The sequence below is a fragment of the Gallinula chloropus genome (genome assembly GCF_964237585.1).
Source record: "Gallinula chloropus genome assembly, chromosome: 2".
In the NCBI taxonomy this organism is placed as follows: domain Eukaryota; kingdom Metazoa; phylum Chordata; class Aves; order Gruiformes; family Rallidae; genus Gallinula; species Gallinula chloropus.
In genome coordinates this window covers 133,435,484-133,459,423 of record NC_140086.1, presented here as the reverse complement: position 1 = coordinate 133,459,423, position 23,940 = coordinate 133,435,484, and the positions used below count along the sequence as shown (strand labels likewise).

The following is a 23,940-nucleotide window of genomic DNA, read 5'->3' as shown; positions in this document are numbered from 1 at the left end:
CCTTAAACCATTATTTTATTGCACTTGTTAAAATCTGCTTTTATTTATATTATGCTATTGCACTGTGTTTTGTGGAGGAAGCACACAGTAGAAATAGTTAAAAATTACCATTTGTGCTACATTTGAGATAAGAAAATCATACAAATATAGAACAGAAGAATGAGTGTTATCAGTCGTAAGTTACAGATGTATTTAGGACAGACTTGTACTCTTGCATTTTTAGATAGACATCACTCTAGAAGCAGGTGAAGAAAGTTTAATCCTTTTTTGTACCTCTAACAGTTTGTTTCAACATCTGCCCCTGAGTCTGACCTCAGGTGTTCTGCACTGCTCACAGTTGTCTGCACAGCCATTCTGTTTGTGTTTGAATGCTTTGACTAGCTCTCGTGGTAGTACCTATTTCTATACACAAACCTATTTCTATACACAGACCAACAGAGAATGATTGGCATCTGCCATAAGATTTATTTTTTTTGTCCAAGATGTAGCAGGCAAGCCAAGGAAAAACTAGAAATCATTTCACACAGATTAGTATCTTAACTTCTTGGCAAAGCAAGCTGTTATATCTGATAAAGTGACAGGATTCCCACTGGAAAAAAGAGAACCTTATCTTGCGCCAAAGAACATAACATTTTCTTAAAGCCCCATTAACCTCATACGAGTCCACTCACCTCTTGTCCTAAGGCCATAAAAATAAAACTGAAGATTGTCACAGCAAGGATTCTAATGTTATATCAATTCAGTTAGACATTACTTAGTGACAAATGTGCAGTCACCAGAAAAGGAATAGCAAAAATCCAGACAGCATACACGGTTTGGGTAACTGTGAGGCAAAAAGCATTCACAGATTAGCTATCACACAGTATTAGCTGATAATTCACCCAAAAGATTGAGAGAAATTTTAAGGAACAGAGGATTTTGTGAATTAGAGTGATGCACTAATGTATTGGCAGTAATTGTTCAATCACATTGATAACTGAGTTACGGTGTATTCAGTACCTTAGAAGAAACACCAACATTATATCTGCATTGTTAATAATTTATTTGACAATACCTAGACCAAAATTTTGCCATTCACTTATTTTATAAGAATTAGGTTAACTTAATTATTGGATTTCCCTTCTTTAACTATCTGCCTGCTCTATTCTAACTTAAAACCCAAGTCAACTGCTGGGTTTTGAGATAACTATCAAGATATTTGATAAACTTTTAGGTTATGTGAAACAATCCTTCGTTTAATATTATTCTGTTATCAGTTTTTCTTCAGCAAAAAGATAGACCTGTACTTAGAGAATAATCTAAAACCAGAAGAAGCAAGAATCAAATACCAACTCCTCAAAGCTAACTTTTAGGACTTGTGCAGCTATTGGAACAATATAAATACAGAAGTCTTACATAAAGATTAGAATCTGATGTGTAGGCTTTTAGTCTGGTGACAACTGCAGCAGCACAGAGGTTCAGAGTTTCATTTCAGGGTCTTGAATAAATAGGAGAACTTTAAAAGTCTCCTAATGGAAATAAGAATTATACTCATATTGAAATAAGTGAATAATTTGATTCACTTTTAGCTTTTTAAAGTGAGAAGTCAGTTATGTTACAATATTAGTTAATCACTACATTAATGAAACAGAATTAATGAATGAAACAAATTAAAATCTTGCATTTCCTTTGACATTCAAGCACAAAATATTTTGACACTTAAAAAGGTAAATATGATTTGGAAATGGGAATTGGGTGAAGAATAGATCGATCAGGGAAGGCATGTTCCTCCCCACAATTTTGTATATTTTGATGAAATAGATGCAAAGGAATTTTTGACTAGCACTGGTGACAAATATGAAGGCCACAATTTGTATCTCAATACAAGGCTTGACTTTATAGAATAGACAGTTGGACTAAATGTTTGAAAACTTCCTCTCCTAAACTAATTATATTGAATCATTAAGAGACAGGTTAAGCCTCAAAAAAATTACTGTTCAGAATACAGACTCAGAAAAGTGATTGATATGTGTGTCTGTGTGTGTGCATGTGTATATATATTGTTCTAACAAAGTCATGCTACTCAGGAGAAAAACCCAACACACCCATCTTCCCCCCCCCCCCCCAGTTACTCCCAAGGTACCTAAAATTAACAAGTTGTTGTTTTTTCCTGCAGTAACAGGACTTTAACCATATGGAAGTAAAATTCAGCTTAAATGGAATCGTTCTTCTTGCATTTGCTTGCTTGCTTGCTTACTTATGTGTACACCATGAAAATATAAAATATGTGTCTGAATCAAAGTTTTAGCTCTGTTTACTAAAAAAAAAAAACCCATCCCCAACTGAACAACAAACTACACACTGAAAAAAACCTACACCACACCCTTTGCAATAGCCAACCCGATGGCTAGGCTGAAAGTACAGTGTTGATGCTCATTTTACAGAGTCCAATTACCTCACTGAGCGATATACAAATTGCCACTATCTTTCTGCAGATACAGTAACTTAAAGAAGAATTGTTATTACATATGGATTTTTTGTCGATAATGTAAAAAAAATGACAGGCTGGAAGATTGACAACTTGTATTTTCTTACTGGCAGGCAAACATGGGCCAGAAGTATGAGTTTCACTAAAAGAGTATGAAGTGTTCACTTCCTGGTCCAGAAAAAGCTACTTACTAATGCAAACTGTTATGTTCCTTGAAAACATAGGAGTTTGGCCCTAGGTAAAAAAAACCAAACCAAACCAAAACAACCCTGAACAAAGTTTTGTTCCAAATAGGTCAATCAGTAGCTAAGTATTAGCTTAGATGAAGTATTGACCTGAAAATTCATTATCTTTGCATCTCACTCACTCAGACCTAGCAAATAATTTTAGATGTTTATTAGAAACAGGTACCTTGCTATGAAACTGCTGCCACCTTTCTATAAATAACAAAGTCTGGTGATTATCACTTACTCTTTGTGAGTCATATTTAAACAGAGCCCTGAGCTGCTTTTCAGGTAGTGTCTTTGAATCATGAATCAGAAAGGGGAAAAAAAAAGCAACCCACTGAAATATCACCATGCACAGATTCTATATCTCTAGAACATATCATCACCAATTTATAGCTTCAAGCTGTTGGGCAGCTTTGCACAATGGACATAGCCAGTGGTCATAGAAAAGTTCCTCTGTTTCAGCTCTATCTGCAAAACTAAGAGAACCTGATAATGGTACAGAAAGCTCCATCTGTATCCACGACACACAAACAGAGGAAATGTCAAGCCTCCATATTTCAAAGTCAACAAAAATCCATGATCTGAACATAAACAGGGCATAAGAGCAACAGAGCTCAACATGGCAGAAACCCATGTTGGGCAGACACCAGGAAATCTTGACAAGACCTGAATGGAGATCATACCATCAGTCATTGCTGCACAGTACACCCTCAGAGCCTCACATACTGTGGATTTGAAACTGTTACAGCTCATTAACAGATTCAGCTTCCAGATCTCACCTATGTTTTATTTATTTTGCAGCCACTGCTACCATAAGCTTTTTACTCACCTCAACAGTACCACAAAAAGTTTCCTTCCTTATGGACAGAGAAAACAAAATGCTTTCAGACCTGATGGAGCTAGAGACAAGCAGCAATTATCTGACAAGAGGCTGACACATTCTTCACCACTCCTGCATAAAACATTGACCAGTGCTTCTCAGGCCCACCTCAGCTTTCTAAACTTATTTATTTATTTTCATGCAAACTGCTATTTAAAAGCAACAGCAAATGTCTTCTTTTTTCAGGGTATGAAAGTACTTGGAAATAAACAAAATCCTGGCAAGTCCTTTACCTTTGACCATCTTTCACTTTCTGCTTGTTTGCTTCCTTCACAGAAAGGCCTTGGCTGTTCCCCTTCTTGCATCTAAAACCTCTCAAACAACCTTTCCTCCAATGAAAAGCGAAAAAAAAAAAAAATCACTACCCAACTCCTTCAACCCCAAATAGGAGGTGTCTCTAATTAGCTTCCTTGGCACACCAACACTTGTTAACCATGAGTACCTTCATCTGGCCTCCCAGGCCCCACAGAGCTATTTTTGTTGCCTACCTTGGAGCCACCAATCCCTTTTGCACATCACTTTAAGCATCTCTTTCCATTCGTTAGAAAAGTTCTTGGATCTTCTCATACTTCCTTGTCTAAAGACAATTATTCCTGACTTTTTTTCCCCCTCAATTTTCATAGCCATTCTCGCTAGTCATTCTTCCAGGGAGGTAAGGGATGACACTGCTCTAAAGTAACTGCTTCCCGGAAATCCTGTCTCTTAATATGATCCACCTCAGACTTACAAACCCCAGAAGCCAGTTTTTACAGAAGAGCACTAGTACCCCAAGTCACTAATAATCACTTAATAGCTATAGTTTCAGAAAACAAACATTAACATAGAGATTTTTTTTAAAAAAAGTATTTTTCTTCCCTTGTAATTATATCAAACCCACACAGTCTTTGCCTATGTTACTTCTTACACTGATATTTTGAAAAGTGTTGAAGTCTGTGACTTTATTTGCCTCAATTTTGGATATCAGCTAATTTTGTAGCTAACTGTGGTGACTTGCATACAATACTACAGAATTGATAAGAGTGAGGAAATGTTACAGAACAACTACTTCTGCTTCAGAAACTAAGTACTTCCTAGTTCATCAAAGTCCTAAAGCATATCAGCATCTTACCCGATCTAGCATGCACATATACGTACACACACCAATGAACCTAAATCATGAAGTCTAACCCCCTTAGCTTTAAAAAATTGTGATAATTCGCATACAAATATCTTGCACGTACTGGAAACTATAATTCTGTATCTGTCTCTGGAACAAATTCTGCTTCCAACTCCTTTAACAGAACTCATGCGAAGTGAGAGTGATGCTAACCAATTTCAAAAGTTAAGATTTCTTCCTGAGATGTCATGTTCTTTCCTCAGCACATTGCCCAACTGCAACGCTCTAGTAGGGAGATGAAAAATTTGCAACCCTGTGTAAGATAAATTTCCTACATATTTGTAATTTCCACTTATGCTGCAAATTTCATTAATGAGGCCGTAAAGAATGCCTCATGGTAAACAGTGGAAGGTTTACAGCTACTACTTTTCAGTCAATGTAAGAACAGTACAGCTATTTCAGCTCTATGAAGATACATGCATATATTTTTAGTTTCACTTCATACACCTGTGTATAATTTCATTATGTTAATACTGTGCATATTGAAGTGAGAAAAAAAGAAAAAATAAAGGAAACCCTCCTGAAGTTCTCTCTCACTGAATCAAGCATTTTCCTTTCATAATAGGTTTTATGTACTCTAAGATTTTTTTCTTGATCATCAATAATTTCAACCTGTGAATTGCCTTAAATTATTAGAGACCATGCTAAAAAAATCAAACAAACATGATTAACAGACAGAAGGTCATTGTTACAATAAAAGCCAGTAGAGTAAAATGGCTGTTCCATTGTATTTTGCTGCAGTGAGAATCTGATATATGCTGACCATCTGATCTGATTTACCTTTCATATGTCTGGTCAGAATTGTATGTAATTCTGATTACATGAACCCATGTACCATCTAATCATTTGCTATCACAGACTGCCACATTTAAAACTGCATACATTATTAAATAATAGCATATGTAGAATTTTATTTGTTTTCAGAGTTACAATGTTCATGAGATAATCATAGAGAGCACATTATATATTATCATTAAACACATTTTTGCCACAAAAAGTTAAGAGCATTGGTAGAAAATACTATGTTGAGTTATGTGAAAATATTTATCACCTGTAACCATAAGTTCATAAAACCAATGTACACTTTATGTAATATTATGTCAGCAAATTCCTTCTTTTTGCAAATATCTTTTGCTCTATGCTTAATGTATATTTGCAGCTAAAGAGCATGTGTGTGTTTGCAATGCACAGGAAAAATACTAGTTTACTCCTACGGTAACTGTAATTGTCAACACCACTGGACCCAGGAATAGGGATTACAAGATCTTAATTTTAGCAAATAATTGCCCTCATATTTTTCTACCTAATGCTGAACATAACATTAATTGGTATTTACCTCCTAATGTTTACAGAACACAGACTGTATATTTCAAAGACATAATCCTTACCAACTATATACTGACTTTTATTTCAGTGTCTATTATATAAATTAGGACTCTGTCGAATTCATATACTGAGGAACAAATGATAGTAACTTTATTTAAATGCATGCACAGTACCGTGCACTACAGAATGATGAAACACTATTTTTAATGGATGAATGAATCAATAGAAAAATAGATTTAATAAATCATTAACATTTTAAAGTCTAGATAAAAATGGGAAATCATGCATTTCAAGCAAAGTTTTATTTTTTCCTTGTCTGCTTTTTGATGAATTCTCTGAGAACTTAAGACATGCAGAGCTGAGAAGCAGCTCAGTGAACAATGTTAAGACTGCACGTAAAGTTTTGATTGAGACTGTTTATATGCAAGGCTGAAAAAGTTGCCATTCTTGGACTTCCCTTCAACATTAGACAGTGCTGTGCAAACCTCAGACAAATCCCTGTATTATGATTTCTAAGCTGTTAGGAAGTCTCTCAGAGGGCTAAGAAAACAAAAACCTGAGCAACTGCCTCCCCAAAACTTCCAACAAGAAATGTTTTGATTCCAGAGAGCAGATCACAAAAGCAGAGCACACAACAGTTTATCCTTTCCTTAAGAGATTAATTTAGGGGATGAGTAAATTATGGATGGCATAAATTTATAACTAATATTGACAACAAAATTAGATATAAGCTGAATTTTCCAAGCTTTTGAGTATGTTTCTATTGTCTACATATTTAGTGTATGTGTCTGTGTATATCAACTTATGAAACAAATAAAAAGTGAGTATTTATTTGCAATTAATTTAATGTTTTTTCCTACCCCAACATTTCTCTGGACATTGCTAACGTAACCAAAAGAACTGTAAATTTTCAGAAGTGAGTTTACTCCAGTGAGCTTGATTAATTATGCATTAACCCATTTCTCTGAAGCATCCTCCACTAAATCTTTGGTGGGAAATGCACTTTATCAGGCATGAGCTTTGGTAATTTGTGTGCATATGCACTATACTATCAGTCAATATGCAGAATGATTTAAAGTTTGCCACGTTACAGAGATGAATTGCTCATTAAAATAATTGTACTGTTTCAACAAAAAAACACTGATGGCTAGTTTTGCAAGTATTGTTATTGTCACTCGTAGCATGATCTCTTTTAGCCTTATAGGTTTTGCTTAAACTTGCACAGATTTCCAATCTTACAAAAACTTACACAAGAGTTAATCATGATCATTTGAATACTGCACACATTTTTCAATGTTTTTAGTGGGTACAGTTGTTTACATACACAGGAGTTATCAGAATAAGATAAAAGATTTTAATGCTTATTAGAATCAAAATATTCTCAGGGTAGAAAGAAACGATAAACTAAAAGTACATGCAAATGAGACCTGTAATAAACTTTCCTTTGAAACAGGTCTAATTGGCTACTGACATGAAGATGTTTGGTTCAAAAGATACTATTGAACCTATGGCATATGTTCATTGTAGTAGAAAAAGTTGAAATGGTTAACAAAGAAAATCAAATCATCCATGGCATTCTCTTCCCATATTCCATGGCAGAATTAGCCCATAAATTAGTAAATGGTAAGGCATGCAACAAAAATATGCTGTATCACTTTATGTAAACATCTGCTTTCACCATGCAAAATGCCTACAAAACTGTGACTATTTTTTTCTAATAGCATAGTTTTACATCAGCTTGGTTACAGAAACTGTTAAACCAAAAATCCATGATTTTGCAAGTAGAAGATATTCTAAAACTCTTGAAAGATTTCCAGCATAAATATTCCAAAGCCCAACAAAGCTAATTGGTTTTCTAAAAACTAAACTACATAGGCTTATTCCTTGCTGTGGTTCCTTGTCCTTTTGATGATGGAAGAGAAAAGACCGGTTTTTGGAGGAGGTCCCATCAACATGGGAGCTTGGTTCTTGTGAGTAATTTTTATCTAGAGGAAGAAAGAAGAAAAAAAGAATTATCCCTTGAGCTAGTTCAATTCCAAGTATCTGAGATGCCCGAATTCCCTTTATATGTAACTTCCAAACCTTCTTAATTTATTCAAAGATGAAAGGAAAATACCTGCATTTTTACGAATGCTGTTACATGTGCAGTAAAGCAATCTATGTGCATTGTTTCCACGAATACTCAAAATTATACATACAATCAATATTAAAAATCATATGCGATAAAATACAAACCAGTATGTGATTTTACTTTTTGAGTGTGGGATTTATTGCTAGATGTTGAATGTTTTAAATATCTACAAGAGGAATGAGAATTTAAAAGTTGGAAAGAACGTACATGCTGACAGGCCAATCTGTTGCCTACTATTAAGATATAAGCTGTGTCTTTGTATGCTTTATTTATACATCTAATCAAGCTGTACTTCTTTTGGAACACATGACATTACTTAATTTCAAAATAACCATTATGAACAAAGTCAAATATTAATACACAAAAAAGGTCAAAAAAGATGAACTAGCATTTTAATTTGTTAATTAATTGTTAATAGAATAGATTCAAATATTGAAAAGCCTATTTAAAACACTTTGTAAGACTGCTCTAAAGCCACCCGTTTTGATTTCTTTCATATAAAACTACGAATCACCTTAAATGAGACAACCTTAAAGTAGATTATGTCTGCAATTTTCTCTAATTCAAGTCTAAATTAGAGAAGACATTTTATGAATGTATGCTATGCTCAAAGCTAATTGAAAGCAATTATCAAAGTGGCATTTTGTCTGTGACTTTAAGATACATTGTAAGATAATAAATGATTCTCATTATGTAATAAAAAGGTCACATCTTGCCTTTGGGCTAGTGACGCTAAGAGTTTTTCAAAAGCAATCTGAGACATTTTCTTTAGTGAACTACGACTAATACAAGAACCATCACTTATTAAATATCAGTTGTCACCTGCATAGTACCCACATCAGAGATGGGTATTTCTTTCAAAAAGAAACACCACCTCATTAAAAACTGGAAAAATATATCTCTTAAAGTGCATACCTGACATTTTCAAGTTAAAATGAATATCCTTCACTTGTCATTCACTAATAGTAATGAAACAAAAAATGTATGTCACGTGGAGAGGCTCATTAAAATATAGATCAGGACATTTCTTGGGGTGGAAATTTACTCTACAATATGAGGAGACAGAAACATAAAAATCTCAACAGAATGAGTGGGTTGATTTAACTCTATTAGAGCCTTTACTTTACTCTTCAAATGCTCATTTCCATGCCACCTTAGTTCATTAGTCTCAAGTTTCATACATGACCTATTTTTGTCAACATTGTTCATTAGTATCAAATTTAGCATACGGGATTTTTTTGGCAGCCTCAATTAATTTCACACAGATAGTAACTCTTGCTTTCAAAGACTAGCATCAACATATTTTCTCAGAAGAAATTCTGCTTCAGGCACTACTCTGGAAGCCAAATCTCTAGTTGGGGTAAACTGGCATTATTCCATTGATGTGACTTTATACCAGCTGATGATCTGGTCCTGGAAAACCGCCTCAAGGATTCTTGAAACTTTCACATGCCTCATAAGACGCATTTTGGGGCTCAGGAAGAGTGATGATATCAGCCTGATCCTGAGGATCAATACATGAAATATTCTGCATGCATGTGTGTGTGAGTGAATTCCTCGAGAATGGTAAGAGTTCAGCTTATTGCAAGATTTGGCCATGATGTGGCAGTAGGAATGGCCTCAGAGCTTCCTTTCAGAGGTAAATCATAGTAATTCTTTCTTAAAATGAATAAAAGAGCAAAGCTGAAACGATGGCTTTAGTATGAAGAGGTGAGGTAATCCTGAGACCCCATACAGATTGCATGTTGGATTGGGGCTGTTCAATGCTGCTGAGGATGAATGCAATTACATATTGAGAAAATGTTTCTAATTTGTAATGTTCTTTTTTGGCTTGAGCCATCTGTTTCAGAGACCGTGACCTCTTCAGTATGTTGTATCCTATCAGCTGAGATCAGCTAAGATGCCTGAACATGATTAACCACTCATGTGGATGGTGGTGGAGTTCTATATGCATTTCTCCAAGACATATTTTTCAACTGTTATAAACTGGCATGATTCCAGTGATGTAAAATACATTTTACATGCTGATAATACAAAAAAAAAAAAAAAAAAAAAAAAGGAAGCATAAACTTAAAGTATATTTGTTTGCTTATGCATAGTAGTGTATGTTAACACAGCACTGGTTAACAATGACAACCACTGATTCCTTATTTTCCTGTGGAAAAAAAGTAATTAAAATTTCTGCTAAAATTTGTGATAAAACCAGATCAGTGTGTTTGTAATACACGCTGGACCATTGGACTACTTCACCTGAAATAGGCTAATTTTGTCTTTCTTAAAACTTTTAGACTTTGTGTTGCTGCCTTGGACTCTCACTATGCTTCTGTTTTCAAACTGGCAGCACTGTCAGAGTCGGTGTTGTGAGTTTGGGTGACAAGTGACAGTACACTTTGAAATGGGAGGCTGAGACCCTTAGTAGGTCTCAGAAAGAGAAGTAGTGTGGTAGGTCGGAGTAGGACTGAACACTGGAAGTGTTGTATGGAAGACTGAAATGGGCAAAAAGGGAAAAAAAAGGATAATCTTTAATTACAAGCAATAGAGATTTACTTTAGTTAAAAACAAATCACTACTTATAGCTATATATAGATTCTCTGTACATGCATATAGAGTGTGTAAAGCCTAACATTTACCATTCAATCTCTCTTTCAGCAAGAAACCTCACAAGTTTTTTTGGTAGAAGCACGATTATAAAAGCTTTAAATAAGACCTTATTTATTTATTTATTTATTTATTTTTTTCTCCTAGGTGAACCTCTGATTTAGACACACATGAGAAAAAGAGATGCTCAGGGCAAAAAGCCCAAAAGCTCAAACCCTGATCTAACGTTTTTAGGAACTGACGATATATTGACAAACACTCATACAAATGACTACGGTATTCTGGAAAAGTAGTTTTGAGATCACTTAGTTTTATTGAAAACATCCAAAAACTTAGAGAAATTATGTAGGACATTTTATTCCTATATTAGAGGAGTGCCTGATTAGCAGCTTTCTGTTTGGCATATTTGTCAAAAAGTAAATATTTAAAAATAGGCAAAATAAGGAAGTAACAAAATTCTGCTTAGAGGGAAAGTAAAAATCCACATGAATTTCTAAGATGTTCTGGAACATTGACGGAAGCCTAATGCACAATGTTATAGCCAATGTATAGTTAATGCACAACTGTTGAAGTCAATGAAATGGATGGATGCGACACCTCTGTATCCAAAAACTTTTATCTTCCCACAGGTGACCAGGAACTTCACTGGGTATGGTGATATGAGTAAGACCTATAGAACGTAAGCGGTGCTAAACAAAGTGCTACCTGTGACTTGCAGTTTGTGGGTCATTTTGGTCAAAATATCTTCTGGTCTCAACCAATTGTTTTAAATATAGCATTATGCAACACAGCTTTTAAATAAATTTCTTAACAATATTATTGTGCAAAGTGCAATCAAATGTAATCAGTTCGGCATTAATTAAGCTCTAATAATATACTCTAGTCTCTCTTCTAAGTAGTGTGATCCGTTTCCCCTTCACACAGGTAGATTGGAAAACATTACGGTGTCATCATAATTTTTAAACATACCGAGAAAATGACAGAGCTGCAAAATTAAAATAAATGATTAATGGCATTTTTTTCATGTTTTGTACTAATAGGTATCACTGAGGTTTTAAATTAATAGAGCTGTCAAGCTCAGGGTTGTTACAGATCCAGTGCAGAACTAAAATGGAAATTATGTATTCCACAGACACCTAAAGATGACACTTTGGAATATTTTAAATTTTAATTAGTAGGTGCAATTGTTTTCCCCCCTCCTCCCTAAAACCACTGCAAATTAATTGGCAATTAGTCACAACTAATTCTTTTCTTAACAATCTGAACTGGAAAGAAAGGTGCATTACACGTTAAGAGTATTTGTATGGGGTGCAGAAAGCACACATGCAGTAAATTGCTTTGTCAATTACAAAAACTACTGTTGTGAAATAAAGAAAAAATATGCATAGGTAAACAAAATCAATTATTATTCAGTGTACCTGTGAGAACATAAAATAATGCCCAACTGCAAAATAAAGTGTTAGAAACTCAGTAAATCTCTCTGGCCTTGAAACAGAAACTTTGTTGCTTAAAAGAGAAAAAAAACATTTTAATATAACCTTTTTCTAGTGATTGACTGCCATTTATGGGTTAGGTATGTAATAACTGTCTACTACTCTACTAAAATTAGTTATCTTTGCTTTAAATAAGCAGACACAAACCTTTTAATTCTCTCCTTATAAACAACTGATAAGAAAATATTATGCGTTCAATGATATGGAAAGAAGATCCTTTACAGGGAGAGGCAAGAAGGCACCTGTGGCTTCTTCATTCATTCTACAGGCTATAGGAGCTATGCATTAAAACAAAAGCAAATCTGTGACTCTCTCAGTTTTCTCACCCAGCCCTGGTATATAGTGGTTACTGTAAAAGTGTCTTTTGGTTTGGTTTTAGTTCTTCAAGTTTTTTTATGTGGATATAACTATTAAGGTATGACTTCTGTACTCAGGCTCATCACATCTCTAGAGACTCAAGGAAAGGCTGCAGTGAAATAAATTATTCATTCAAAACTTGTTTTTAAGGTGCATTCAAATTATAATATTTTGAAAAGTTATTTCTGAGCTTCATTATTAAATGGCTTACTACAAGCACACCCATCAGTAAATAATTAAAAAATACTACATGTTTCAGACATTGATGAAACTGTATTTCTGTCAATCCATTAGGTGGGGTCTGACTATGAATTGTCATTCCTTTATTTAGGCAATTATCTTGCATAATCTATAGACGTTTCTGTCTTCTAGTTTTATTTTAACATTGTTAGCAGCTTGACACTCTATCAGATATGATGCCAACCAAGTCAGGAATAGGTGAAAGAACTGAAATTTCAGTTATTGCTCATTAAAATATAATATTCTTAGAGATTTTTTTTTCCAAAACAATGCCTATAATTTATGTAGCTAAATTGAAAGATTACTTTTCTTAAAAAATATCCTGATGGCTAAACCTAGAAGCGTATTGAATTAACTTGAGAGTCTTTGAAGTTTCATTACTATTAATGACCTGTTTAGAGATCAGGTGAAACCATAGATATCTTTCATGTTTCTATATTTGTCTAGGAGAGCTCTGATAGAATTTCCTTTTCAGCTAATCAGACAAGATGTTTAACATAACATTATCAACTTTCCTTCTCTGAAAGACTCCTCTATAAAAAACCCAGTGAAAACGATACAATTCGACACTCAGATTCTGCAGCTTATTATATCAGAACAGAGCGACTTTGTCAGACACTGTAGTTGGCATATATTCAACATACTGAATAATTCTAGATGACAGATTTTTAGACCAAGCCCCTCACATTTCTAAGTATGCACAGAACGTGCAGGAACACATTCCTGCTCTTGTTCAGGGATGCTAGGTGCACGAGCAATGTAAGAACATAAAAGATGCTAAAAGAAGCACACAATTTCTTTAGTTCTAAGACATCACAGGAATGAAGAAATCACAGATCACAGCTTCTGGGAAATCACTGCATTAACCTTTGTGTCCTGGCAATGTTTTCTCAGAGCACACACTGTCATTTTGGGGAAACATGGTCTCACATGCATGAGAAGGGACAGCTATCAGACAGCTATCTGCAACTCAGGATACTTGTATAAATTTTTTTCCAGTCAGAAAGAAGTAGCAAAGATAAACTTGATGATTCCTTCAGCTGGAAATAAACTTCTGAGCCTGCATGTGCAGCCTACATCCCATACATAATAGGGATTTGATGTAGTACTTGTTTTCTTTAATATGCATAATGGAATAGCTGGAAAATTTTGATCAGAGTGAACTCCATATCTCAAAAAAAGAATTCGTATAACACTCTCTTTTGTATCAAAATCTGAAACCGAATCAGAAGAGTACTTCTGATCTTAACCACTTGCATCTTGGGCCAGCATAATTCAATACTTGCTGATCATATGAATTTCTTGATCAGTCTCTGTAATTTTTATAGTTCAGTCCATAAAACCATTGAACTTACATGACACAGAAGTTACTTGGACTGTATCAAAATAATGTGCTATTTCAACTTTCTAAAGGACAGCTGGAGAGGGATGGAAAGCAGTCTTTTTTTTTTTTTTAACACTAGTTTTCTGTCTGGAGCACCAAAGAATCAAAACCTGAGACTCAGCTGCTGTGTCTACAGTGGTGTACATGATCTGTACAATAGAATAAGTTGCAGGGGTCTCTCCCCTAGTACTAGTGAGATGGTATATCTGACTAGGCCTTTACTGAGTGAAGACAGTAGCTCCTGTCCTTAAAGCCATATAACTAGTTAACTAATAAGCAACTTCCCTCAGCAACCTAATGAGGAGCAGCTGAGGGAACTGGCATTGTTTAGGCTGGAGAAAAGGAGGCTGAAGGGAGATCTTACTGCTCTACCTCTGAAAGAAGGTTGTAGCCAGGTGAGTGTTGGTCTTTTCTCCCAAGTAACAAGATGAGAGGAAATGGCTTCACATTGTGCCAGGGGAGGTTTAGATTGGATATTGGGAAAAATTTCTTCACTGAAAGGATTGTCAAGCACAGAAACAGGCTGCCCAGGGAATAAGTGGAGTTGATACCCATGAAGTAAAAGCATGCATAGATGTGGTGCTTAGGGACATGGTTTCACAGTTAGGCTTGGCAGAGTTAGGATAATGGTTGGACTTGATCTTAAAGATCTTTTCCAACCTGAGTAATTCTAGGATTCTAACACAAAATAAGAGGTAGCATGGAAATGTCACCACCATGTCTCAGTGTATGATATATGATTACTAGCACCTTTGTATATAAACCTCAGTTCCTTGTAAGAGCTAGGGAAAGAAATTTCTTAAGAGGTGAAAAAAAAAGGAAAACCAAACTCTCATATACTTCCCAAGGAACTAAACTCATCGTTGCAGTTTTGTGAGCATCACTTTTTTTTTTTTCCCCATTTAAAAACTGGTAATTAATAATTTGCTTTCAGGTAATTTTTGGAAAAAAATGCACTTTTGCCTCTAGAGAAGACAAAAGCTCATGATTCTTACATTTTTCTCTTTCTTTTAAGCTTCTGCATGTTCAAATAACTGGCTAAACAGTTGGCTACATATAAGAATTCATTTGGATTTTATGGGGTTTTTTCAGACTCTGGTTTTGGGTACCCATCACTCACATATCATCCTGATACTTACATTATCAAATACATTTTGGTTTCCAAACAAAGACCTCTGAAGTATACAAAATCAAATCTTAAGCTTCAACTGAGAGAAAGCTACCATCTACATTTATCATTGTTTCAGGAGGCTTTCCTAGGTCCTTTCAGAGAACTTTTAAGGAAAAACTGCAGTGTTGTTAATATTAATGGGGAGGAAAGAAATTGGACCATACATTTTTTTTTCCTTTGTAATATGTAGAAAACAGATATGGGTAGATGTACAATAATGCAAAAAAGCAATTGCAATAAGTACATTAAGCTCCCCAGCAGAGAAAAAATCCAACATTTCCTGAAAAAATAATAATATAAAATAATAATTCTGTATCTAAATTCATAGGGGTGCAATAGTATAGACAAATAGTTAATGTATTTTATTCTCAGAGGAAATAAATACATTCAGTGTATGGTTTTCTTGTGCAACATAAACTCTATTCTCTTAACAATAGTATAGCAGAAAGGATGGGTTCCATGGAAAAGTAGATGTCATTTCTACCACCTTTAAAATGGTACTTTAACTGGACAGCAGTAATTATCAGTAATAATTTACTGATTCCCCAAGGCAGTAATTGAAATGTAAGAACTGTCTCTTTTTGCAGGTCTGTCCCCAATCGTGCAGGCAGCTTCTGCTAGCATTATCAGTCAGATAGCAGGGATTTTGCACAGAGCAAGCACTCAAGGCAAAAAAAGCACATGTTATTGCCAGCATCCTTCCATAAGTTCTCTTCTGTAATCTGGCAACTGAAAAATTACATGTCTTTTTCTTGAACAAGTAACTGCTGGGTTCAGTACTGTTGCTCTACACTGAGCCATCACTGTAGAAGAGGTAAAGATAATGATATCTCTTAACTCCAAAAGATTTCCTGGAAAACACCTCATAAAATCCCCACTGTTCTGCCTTCACATGGTGTGTGTTCACATGGTTCTCCTCTCATTGCAGCATCTGAGCACTTACCATAGAGAATTAGAGTTCAGTGACTCTCCCTGCTGTTCAGCTGTACTCTATGTTGTACCAGGTAAACAGGAACTATCATATCCCTTCTCTGTCATCCTTACACAGACATTATCAGCCGCCGTGCCTGTCAGCATCTTATTGAAGGCGCTCCCTTTTGCTTTTTTGTGTAGTTTGTAATTCTACAGACATAAAGTTCATGAAAGTGCTCCAGTACCCCAGTTTGGAGAATTACTCCTGCCTGTAGAGGGATTTCTTCCTAGGCACATTACTGGTTTGTCATACCTGCAAGCTACAAGGATACAGCAATTCATCAACTTAAAAACAGCCCTTATTTATGGAAACAAAATTAGTAGACTTGTGTATTATACCATCTTACTGAGACCATATTTAACAATAAAGACAACATCTTCAACATCTTCTCTGAGTGCTCAGTTAGCCTGTATAATTCATTGGAGAGAGGTGAAAATGGAGAGACCTTAAACATACACCTTTCGTGTGCTGTCAGAAAACATTTATTCAAAAATCTTCCAGAGCAAACTAACTATCCTATCCTATCCTATCCTATCCTATCCTATCCTATCCTATCCTATCCTATCCTATCCTATCCTATCCTATCCTATCCTATCCTATCCACTGTTTACTTCATATGTGTGGGCACTGCAACAAAAGACTAAATAATTAGTTCTATCATGTAATTCAATCAGCACAGTCGAGACTTCAGCTTTAAATAAAGCATCCTTGATATGACTTCTGAAAAGCACAATGAAAAATCTTCCTAAATTTTTGAAAAGTAATTAGTTCCTTTATACATTTTAGCACCAAAATGAACATTATTTTTTCCTCAGCAAAAGAGACTATAAATCTGATACATCATCATAAATAAACAAACATGTTGGGTACAGAGATGCTGGGGTTTCACCCTTTGAATATTTTCCAAACTTTTAAAATAAATGCCTTTTTATTCCATCCTGATCTGTGGGAAAAAGACAGCATGATGACTGAAAATGCAGTGGGTGTTGAACTATATAACACCACTGTGTGAAGATGTTACTTAAGAAAATTGAGTTAATACTAATCACAATGATTGTCTTTTAAACCAAAATATTGTCCTTTTGTCATTGAAGAAGTGAAAATAATTAATATTTCTGACTATTTTAATTTTTGTAACTCATAAAAAAGTTCCTTTTTTATTTTCCTTCAGCACTCTTCCTGGAGATAACAGCATCCTTACCGTGCAAGGAGTTTGCATCCAAGGTTCTCCATCTATCTGCATAGGCAGAGACTTGCTGGTCCTAAAGGGAAATATTTCATAGTATAAGAAAGAGTAACTAGACACAATTGATAAAAACATTTATTAAGGAGGCATACATACAGTGGCACACACAAAATCCTGATTTACCCCTAAACTTCTGTTATCTCCAGTATGACCCAAAATATTTACAGAAGTTACCTAGTCACTTAGCAGGCCTAGTTTGATTTTCAACACTCAAAGAAGAAATTCTGCAAACATTCACACTTCTTGATACACTACCATCTCATGGGCAAATGGTCTGTAATTTGTGAAATAAAGAGAGAATTATGGAAGAACTTCGGGAATAAACCTTATTAAATTAAAAGCCAAAGGAACCTCTGCTATTTATATATAATTTAGACGGACTACTACAAAGGAATTAAGGAATAAATTTGAGCTCTATTATCACCATTTATCAGAAAGATAAAATGTGCTTTTTACACTTCTGTCTAACTCTGGGTTAGACAGAGCCCTCACATAACATGACATCTGTACTATACATGTTATAAATTTAAATCTCTAGTAAAGGGGCACTGATTTTAACATAAAGTTGCAAACAGTGTTCCCTGTCTTGTCTTGGACACCGCATTAAGAAAAGTATAGATAAAATGAGAAAAAACCCAAATCATACAAGAAACAAGAAAGGATTATATTCTAGGGTCTTTTCCAACCCTCTGTTTCTTCATTTAAAGAGTTTACACACAAAAATTACACAGAGTAGATAAACCTAATAATGAAAAAAAGAGTCAATTGAGCACTCATGTTGGTCAATGGAAATTCTGGCTTGGACATTATTTGAAATTGACCAACAGTTTGTGTGATTCTCTGGGATCTGAATTTTTTGCAGTTATGATCCTGTTGATATCGAATTATAAACATTATCTCTTGGTATCAAGAGAAGGCTGTAATGTCTCTGTGATCTTCCTCATCCACATGAAAGTTCTTCTGAAGTCAACATCACCCAGTACTTAAGGAGAATCAAAAAAACATGCCAGGCACTTTAGCAGATCCTACTTATTTTCTTAAAAGTTATTACTACTGCTCTTCAGTTTTATGCTCATTTTAGGCTTTTGATACTTACAACTGTACAGGTTATGGTTTTATTAAGATTTTGAAAAATTCTTCCTGACAAATATCTTCACTGAGAAAGAGTTGACCACCTCTCTCTTTTCCAGTATTTATCTAATCCAAAAGTTAGAATAATTACTTTTTTCTTCAGTCCTAACCAATTTCCTCTCTTATGAATATTCTGGTCCCTTTTAGCATAGCAAATGATAAAACACAACTAAATTAGTGTGCTCCACCCTTAGTAGCTTACACATACTAACACATTTATTAATAGTGGCTTGTCAGTGTTCAGTAAATAACAAATAAATTAAAAACAGAGCACTTTGACTTCTACAGCTCAAAAAAGTGCTTTACAAATACTAATTACATGCTACTATTCCCCGGTGAGGTATGCATTATAGATGGGTTAAAATGTGTCAAAGTAATGGTAAATTACTTCTTGCTCAAAATTTCATGGAGTGTACGTCAGTAATAAACCCCACAATGTTCATGCCTTACTTTTCCTGCTCCAACTGCCTGACAGTATTTGTTCATAGGATGAAATGACAGTTGAATACAACATGTTAGAGACTGAATGTGAACACCCTATTTCTATTTTTTTCACACATTTAAAGAAAGGCAGATGTATGGATATAGAATATGGATGGAATGCATATATTTTATATATAATAATGTTACTTTCACAAGCAATAAGTACACTAATAGTGGCTATTAAACTACTAAAGAAAGTGTACTGATGATATATAAAACTTCACTGTTTCATTACAACAGCACAGTGCAAATTAAAGCTGCTGATACCTGATGACAACAGACGAACACTGGGCAAGCCGTCTTCCAGCACTTTTCAGTCCTGTGTATATCTGTCCCATCTCCATGGCTCCTTCCAGACCAACCACTTCCATAAGTTGGTCACTTAGATCTACAAAAATTGGAAAAACACATTTTTTCCAGACAGTATTTTGACATTGGTCATCATGACGAGTAAGAATTTTCAGAAGACCAGATAATAAAGGATGTGGAGAACAGAACTGGCAAAAATTATTATTTCTAAGAAGTGACCGCACTTTTAAAATTGAACAGCTTTGAGGTTGGACACATCTGGGCCTGTTGTCCCACCATTCTAAAATAAGCTGACCAAAATGATTCTAAAATACAGTAATTATCTCCCTGGTATATTTTTATACTGAACAGATAATCTTATTACATGAGAAACTAGGCGAGATTCCTTCATTTAGGTTACCTGGCACTCATAAAATGAGATGATTTCAGTTTAAAAGTTTATGCTGTTCATTCTTTCAACAGATACATAGAATCTGGCATAAGAAAAGTCAGTGATCTAGACACTACTGGATTCTCTTCTACACAACCATTTCCAGATGATGTGTACAATGCTAATTCAACCTTTGTGTGCATGTGTTATTACAGTCTTTAATGTTTTACAATCTTATGTTTTTACATTGGATTTTTGTCTCAGTTAGAACACAGATTCGATGCAAAATGGACAGAAAACTCCCTTATATCAGCAACTATTCATCTAGCTTTTCTGAACTTTGTAGTGCTAGTTTGCACCCAGTTATACAATTTTGTTTCACGTTGCTTTTTGATTGTTTAGCATTTTGGAATGAAACTTCAAAAATTATTTAAATAAATACTCTCTGTGGTAAAATAAATATTAGTTTTCCTGGCTTCAAGGAACAAGGACAAATTGTGTCAAGAATTGTAGATACAGAGATACAAGCAAAAACCTAAACAGTGATATAGCAGTCTGGTTTGTGAAGCAACCAAACAAGGTAATGAAATATTATCCAGAATCAACTAGGGTGTCTTGTATGCAATGCTTTATATGTTCCTGTTTATATACATGCTGCCAAGACCAGATGGACAAGAAAAAGAAACATTTTTTTAGCTGCATATTATGTGCGTTTTATAGATTGGCTGTTAACATCCATGGTTCCAAAGGTACACTATTCAGTGAAGCACAGCAATGAGCTAAAATGTTAGTCTATCATCACACTGAAAAAACAAAGAAAGGAGAGCACATTAGTCTTTGTATATTTTAAACCCTTCAACCTTTAATGAAGGTAGAATTTCATGCTAATTATGTCTATGAGGCTAGTCCAAAGTTTCAAAAGGAGTCTTTTCTGTTCACGTCTTTGGGCTTTGAATGAACGTAATTAACTGAAAGAAGTACTGTGTTAGGGAGAAAAATAAAAAGTATTAAAAGCAAATAGGATTTATGGTCTGGATTATTCTGCTTCCAACCAGAAAATCTGATGCTATCCAAAGCCTTCATTTTTCTTCTTACACTTTCCTAATATTCTTTGCTATCTTCATTTTCTCCTCACAGTGAAATCAGTTCCATATAATATTAATGAAGCAAAAGTAAATCCTATTATTTTCTATCAAGAAAAAACAATAAGATGGACAAAAGATCATAATATAAAATATGAATAATTTTAACTATACATTTTTATAGTTTATATCCTTGAAACACATGTAAACACAATTCTTTATGCCCGGCTTTCTTCTGAATTGTTTCTCTCTTAAAATGTTTTCCTTACGTTACTCACTTTTAGACTTACCTCAGATTTAAATAAATTCTGCTAGCCACAGGGATTTAAATGGGGAAGTCCTACTGATTTGATAAAGCTATTATATTATAAAACCACACAGAACTCTGTAGATGTATTTCCAGCCAAAGAAAACATTAAATTCCTATTCACTGGGTTATTAGAAAATTATTATTTTTTTTAAATGGGAGAATAATTAAGAACAGATTTTTATTACTGACAGCTCAGGCAACATATGCAAGATTCAGAATAGTGACATTTGCAGTGATATAAATTTGATGCATCATTTTTCAATAGCTGTGAGATTAGCGCCAGTAACAGCAGGTAACAAGGGCCAAATCCTGCCCTTTGCTCTATACCACACATTGCAAAAATGGGTTGTATTAACCATTGGGAGATGGAACTAAACAATAGTCTTACCTACAAAAAAAGTGAAGTCTTTTGGAAAACTTTGCATTTGCAATGGCACATTCCCAAACAGGGTTATGTTAGGCCAAATACGAATATTTTTAGAATCAAGCTTAAATTAGATGTAACCTTCTGAAGTAGTAAAAATCAAAGCAAATGTAACATGCAATTATCAATTTAGGGTTAATTTGGGCTCTGGCCCTTGTTAATATATTCGACCTGATGGTTTTGCATAGTCATAACTATTTCAACAAATCCTTGAGCTCTGTTGACTTTGATAAGAATTTAGAGCGAGCAAAAGTGGAAAAAAGGAGTGTGTATATCTTAATCCCATTCTTCACAGACAGCTACAGGTACACTGGTTGAATAAAAAGGGCCATGACATCAATGAATGGATTATGTTTGCTCATAAATGTTCCCACCAAAGACTCCGAGAGACTGAGCTTTATTAAAGAGATCAGGTATTCTATTAAATTAAAAGACAGGAAAGGGGAAGCCATTCTTCGTTCTGGTGATCAGCTTATGACTGATTTCTCAGAAAGATCTATGGTGGCCTCTGTACTGCATAACATATTCCCCTAAATAATCTGGAAACATCAGTAGTGAGTTACTGAGGGTTCAAGGAAATAAAGCCAAATGCCAGTTATAAAAAAAAGGTTTGGAATTTTACCATACAAAGGGCAATGAAAAGGCAAAAAATTCAGTACATGCAACTTAATGCCCATGAGAAGAAACTGACCTAACTACATATAACAGAGCCAACTACATATACGAAGATTGTTATCTGCATATATATCACATTCAAAAATAAATGTGTGTATGTCTATGTGTATATACCCATATATATTTGTGCATTTTGCTGGGCTACAATTAATACCGTCATGAAGGAATTAGGATTATAAAGTTACTGCAGCTACTTCTATGAAAATGTAAGCTCAGTAGTAATCAAATATCATCAACTATTGTGATTGGTACATTCATACAGTAAGGAGCTTGTAGTTCTGGTCCACTCAGCAGTGCACAGGAAGATATCACATAACTGGACATAACAGAGCAAAAAACACAGTAACAAATATGGAACAGCTTGTATATGAAAAAAATTAGACTAGGACCCTCCAGGAAGTAAGGAGATGAATGCAGGAAAGATGATACAGGCAGAGAAAATAAGAAGTGTCATGGAGTAGGTGAAGACAGAACTATAATTCAGTATTTCTCAAAATGCAGGAACTAAAGAGATTCATAGCACAAACAGGAAACCCTTTTTACATAATCTTTTTCTATATCACAGTGCCATACTACACTTCAAAATTCCCTAAATCACAAATTGATCCATATTTGCTAGGGTACCTTAATAGAAGGATCACTGTAAGTTTGCCCTCTTATGCTTTCTTTCTAATCATGCAATACAGTTTGGAGTTAGAGGTCAGACACTGAGCTACACAAACTCATGGGTTGATCTAGTATCACTATCACACATCTTACAAAATGTAGACTAAAATAATGAATACTGTTCACTAAACATCATTCATCTCTTAAAATAGCTTATGTGGACTTTTCCGTGACACGTATCCCAACTCTGTTCAAGACATAATTCAGAAAGTCACTTCTCTTCAATCCTCAAATTATAGTATAAATACTTGTGTGTGTATCTGTGTGTATCTCTACCAACTGTAGAGCAAAAAATGTACCATTTTTTAGGCATTTCTTGTACATACTAGAGATTTTATTCTAGAGAGAGAATAATTAATTAGTGATTACACTGATAAAATTCTCCAATGCATGCTTCATGTATTAGAACCAGTTTTAGGATATTTACATTTAGGAAAATGAAGGTTACATTTTCAAAAAGAATTTAGCCAGCTAAATGCACTGACAGCAACTATCAGATACTGAGCAGCTTTTCAGTCCTGCCAGGTCATTTAGTTGCCTAAATGAGAGCTAAAGTCTCATAGGTAAGCTATCATGGAGAGCATCTCAGCATTAGTGCATTAGGAAAGTGTGTTTTGACTGGTGCCTTGGGGTTCTTGAGTCCGTTTGTTCTACTTTGAGCTTTGTGAAAGAGCTGAAGGCTCTCGCTTGTTTTCTATGTGAATGAGCCATTAGAGTGTGTGGGAATGTTTTCACAGCACCATGCCTCTCCTGCCCTCTTCCACAAACCAAAGTACTTCACGTGTCTCCTCACATTAGCCCCATCAGTAAAGCATGCCAGCTCTCCCAAGGGAGCGCT

At 34.8% G+C, this 23,940-nt stretch overlaps 1 protein-coding gene across 4 annotated transcripts in view; it reads right to left on the bottom strand.

Annotated features, from left to right (window-relative positions):
* Positions 1–7,936: 7,936 nt before the first annotated feature.
* DGKB (diacylglycerol kinase beta) overlaps positions 7,937–23,940 on the bottom strand; it is a gene marked incomplete at both ends in the record, with an annotated part of 316,588 nt that continues 300,584 nt past the window's right edge. For all 4 annotated transcript variants that reach the window (XM_084260022.1, XM_084260024.1, XM_084260023.1 and 1 more), the window contains 3 exons: positions 7,937–8,044; positions 17,608–17,668; positions 19,534–19,654. In XM_084260022.1, coding sequence (XP_084116148.1) covers positions 7,937–8,044; positions 17,608–17,668; positions 19,534–19,654 — 290 coding nt within the window. The remainder of the gene's footprint in view (positions 8,045–17,607; positions 17,669–19,533; positions 19,655–23,940) is intronic.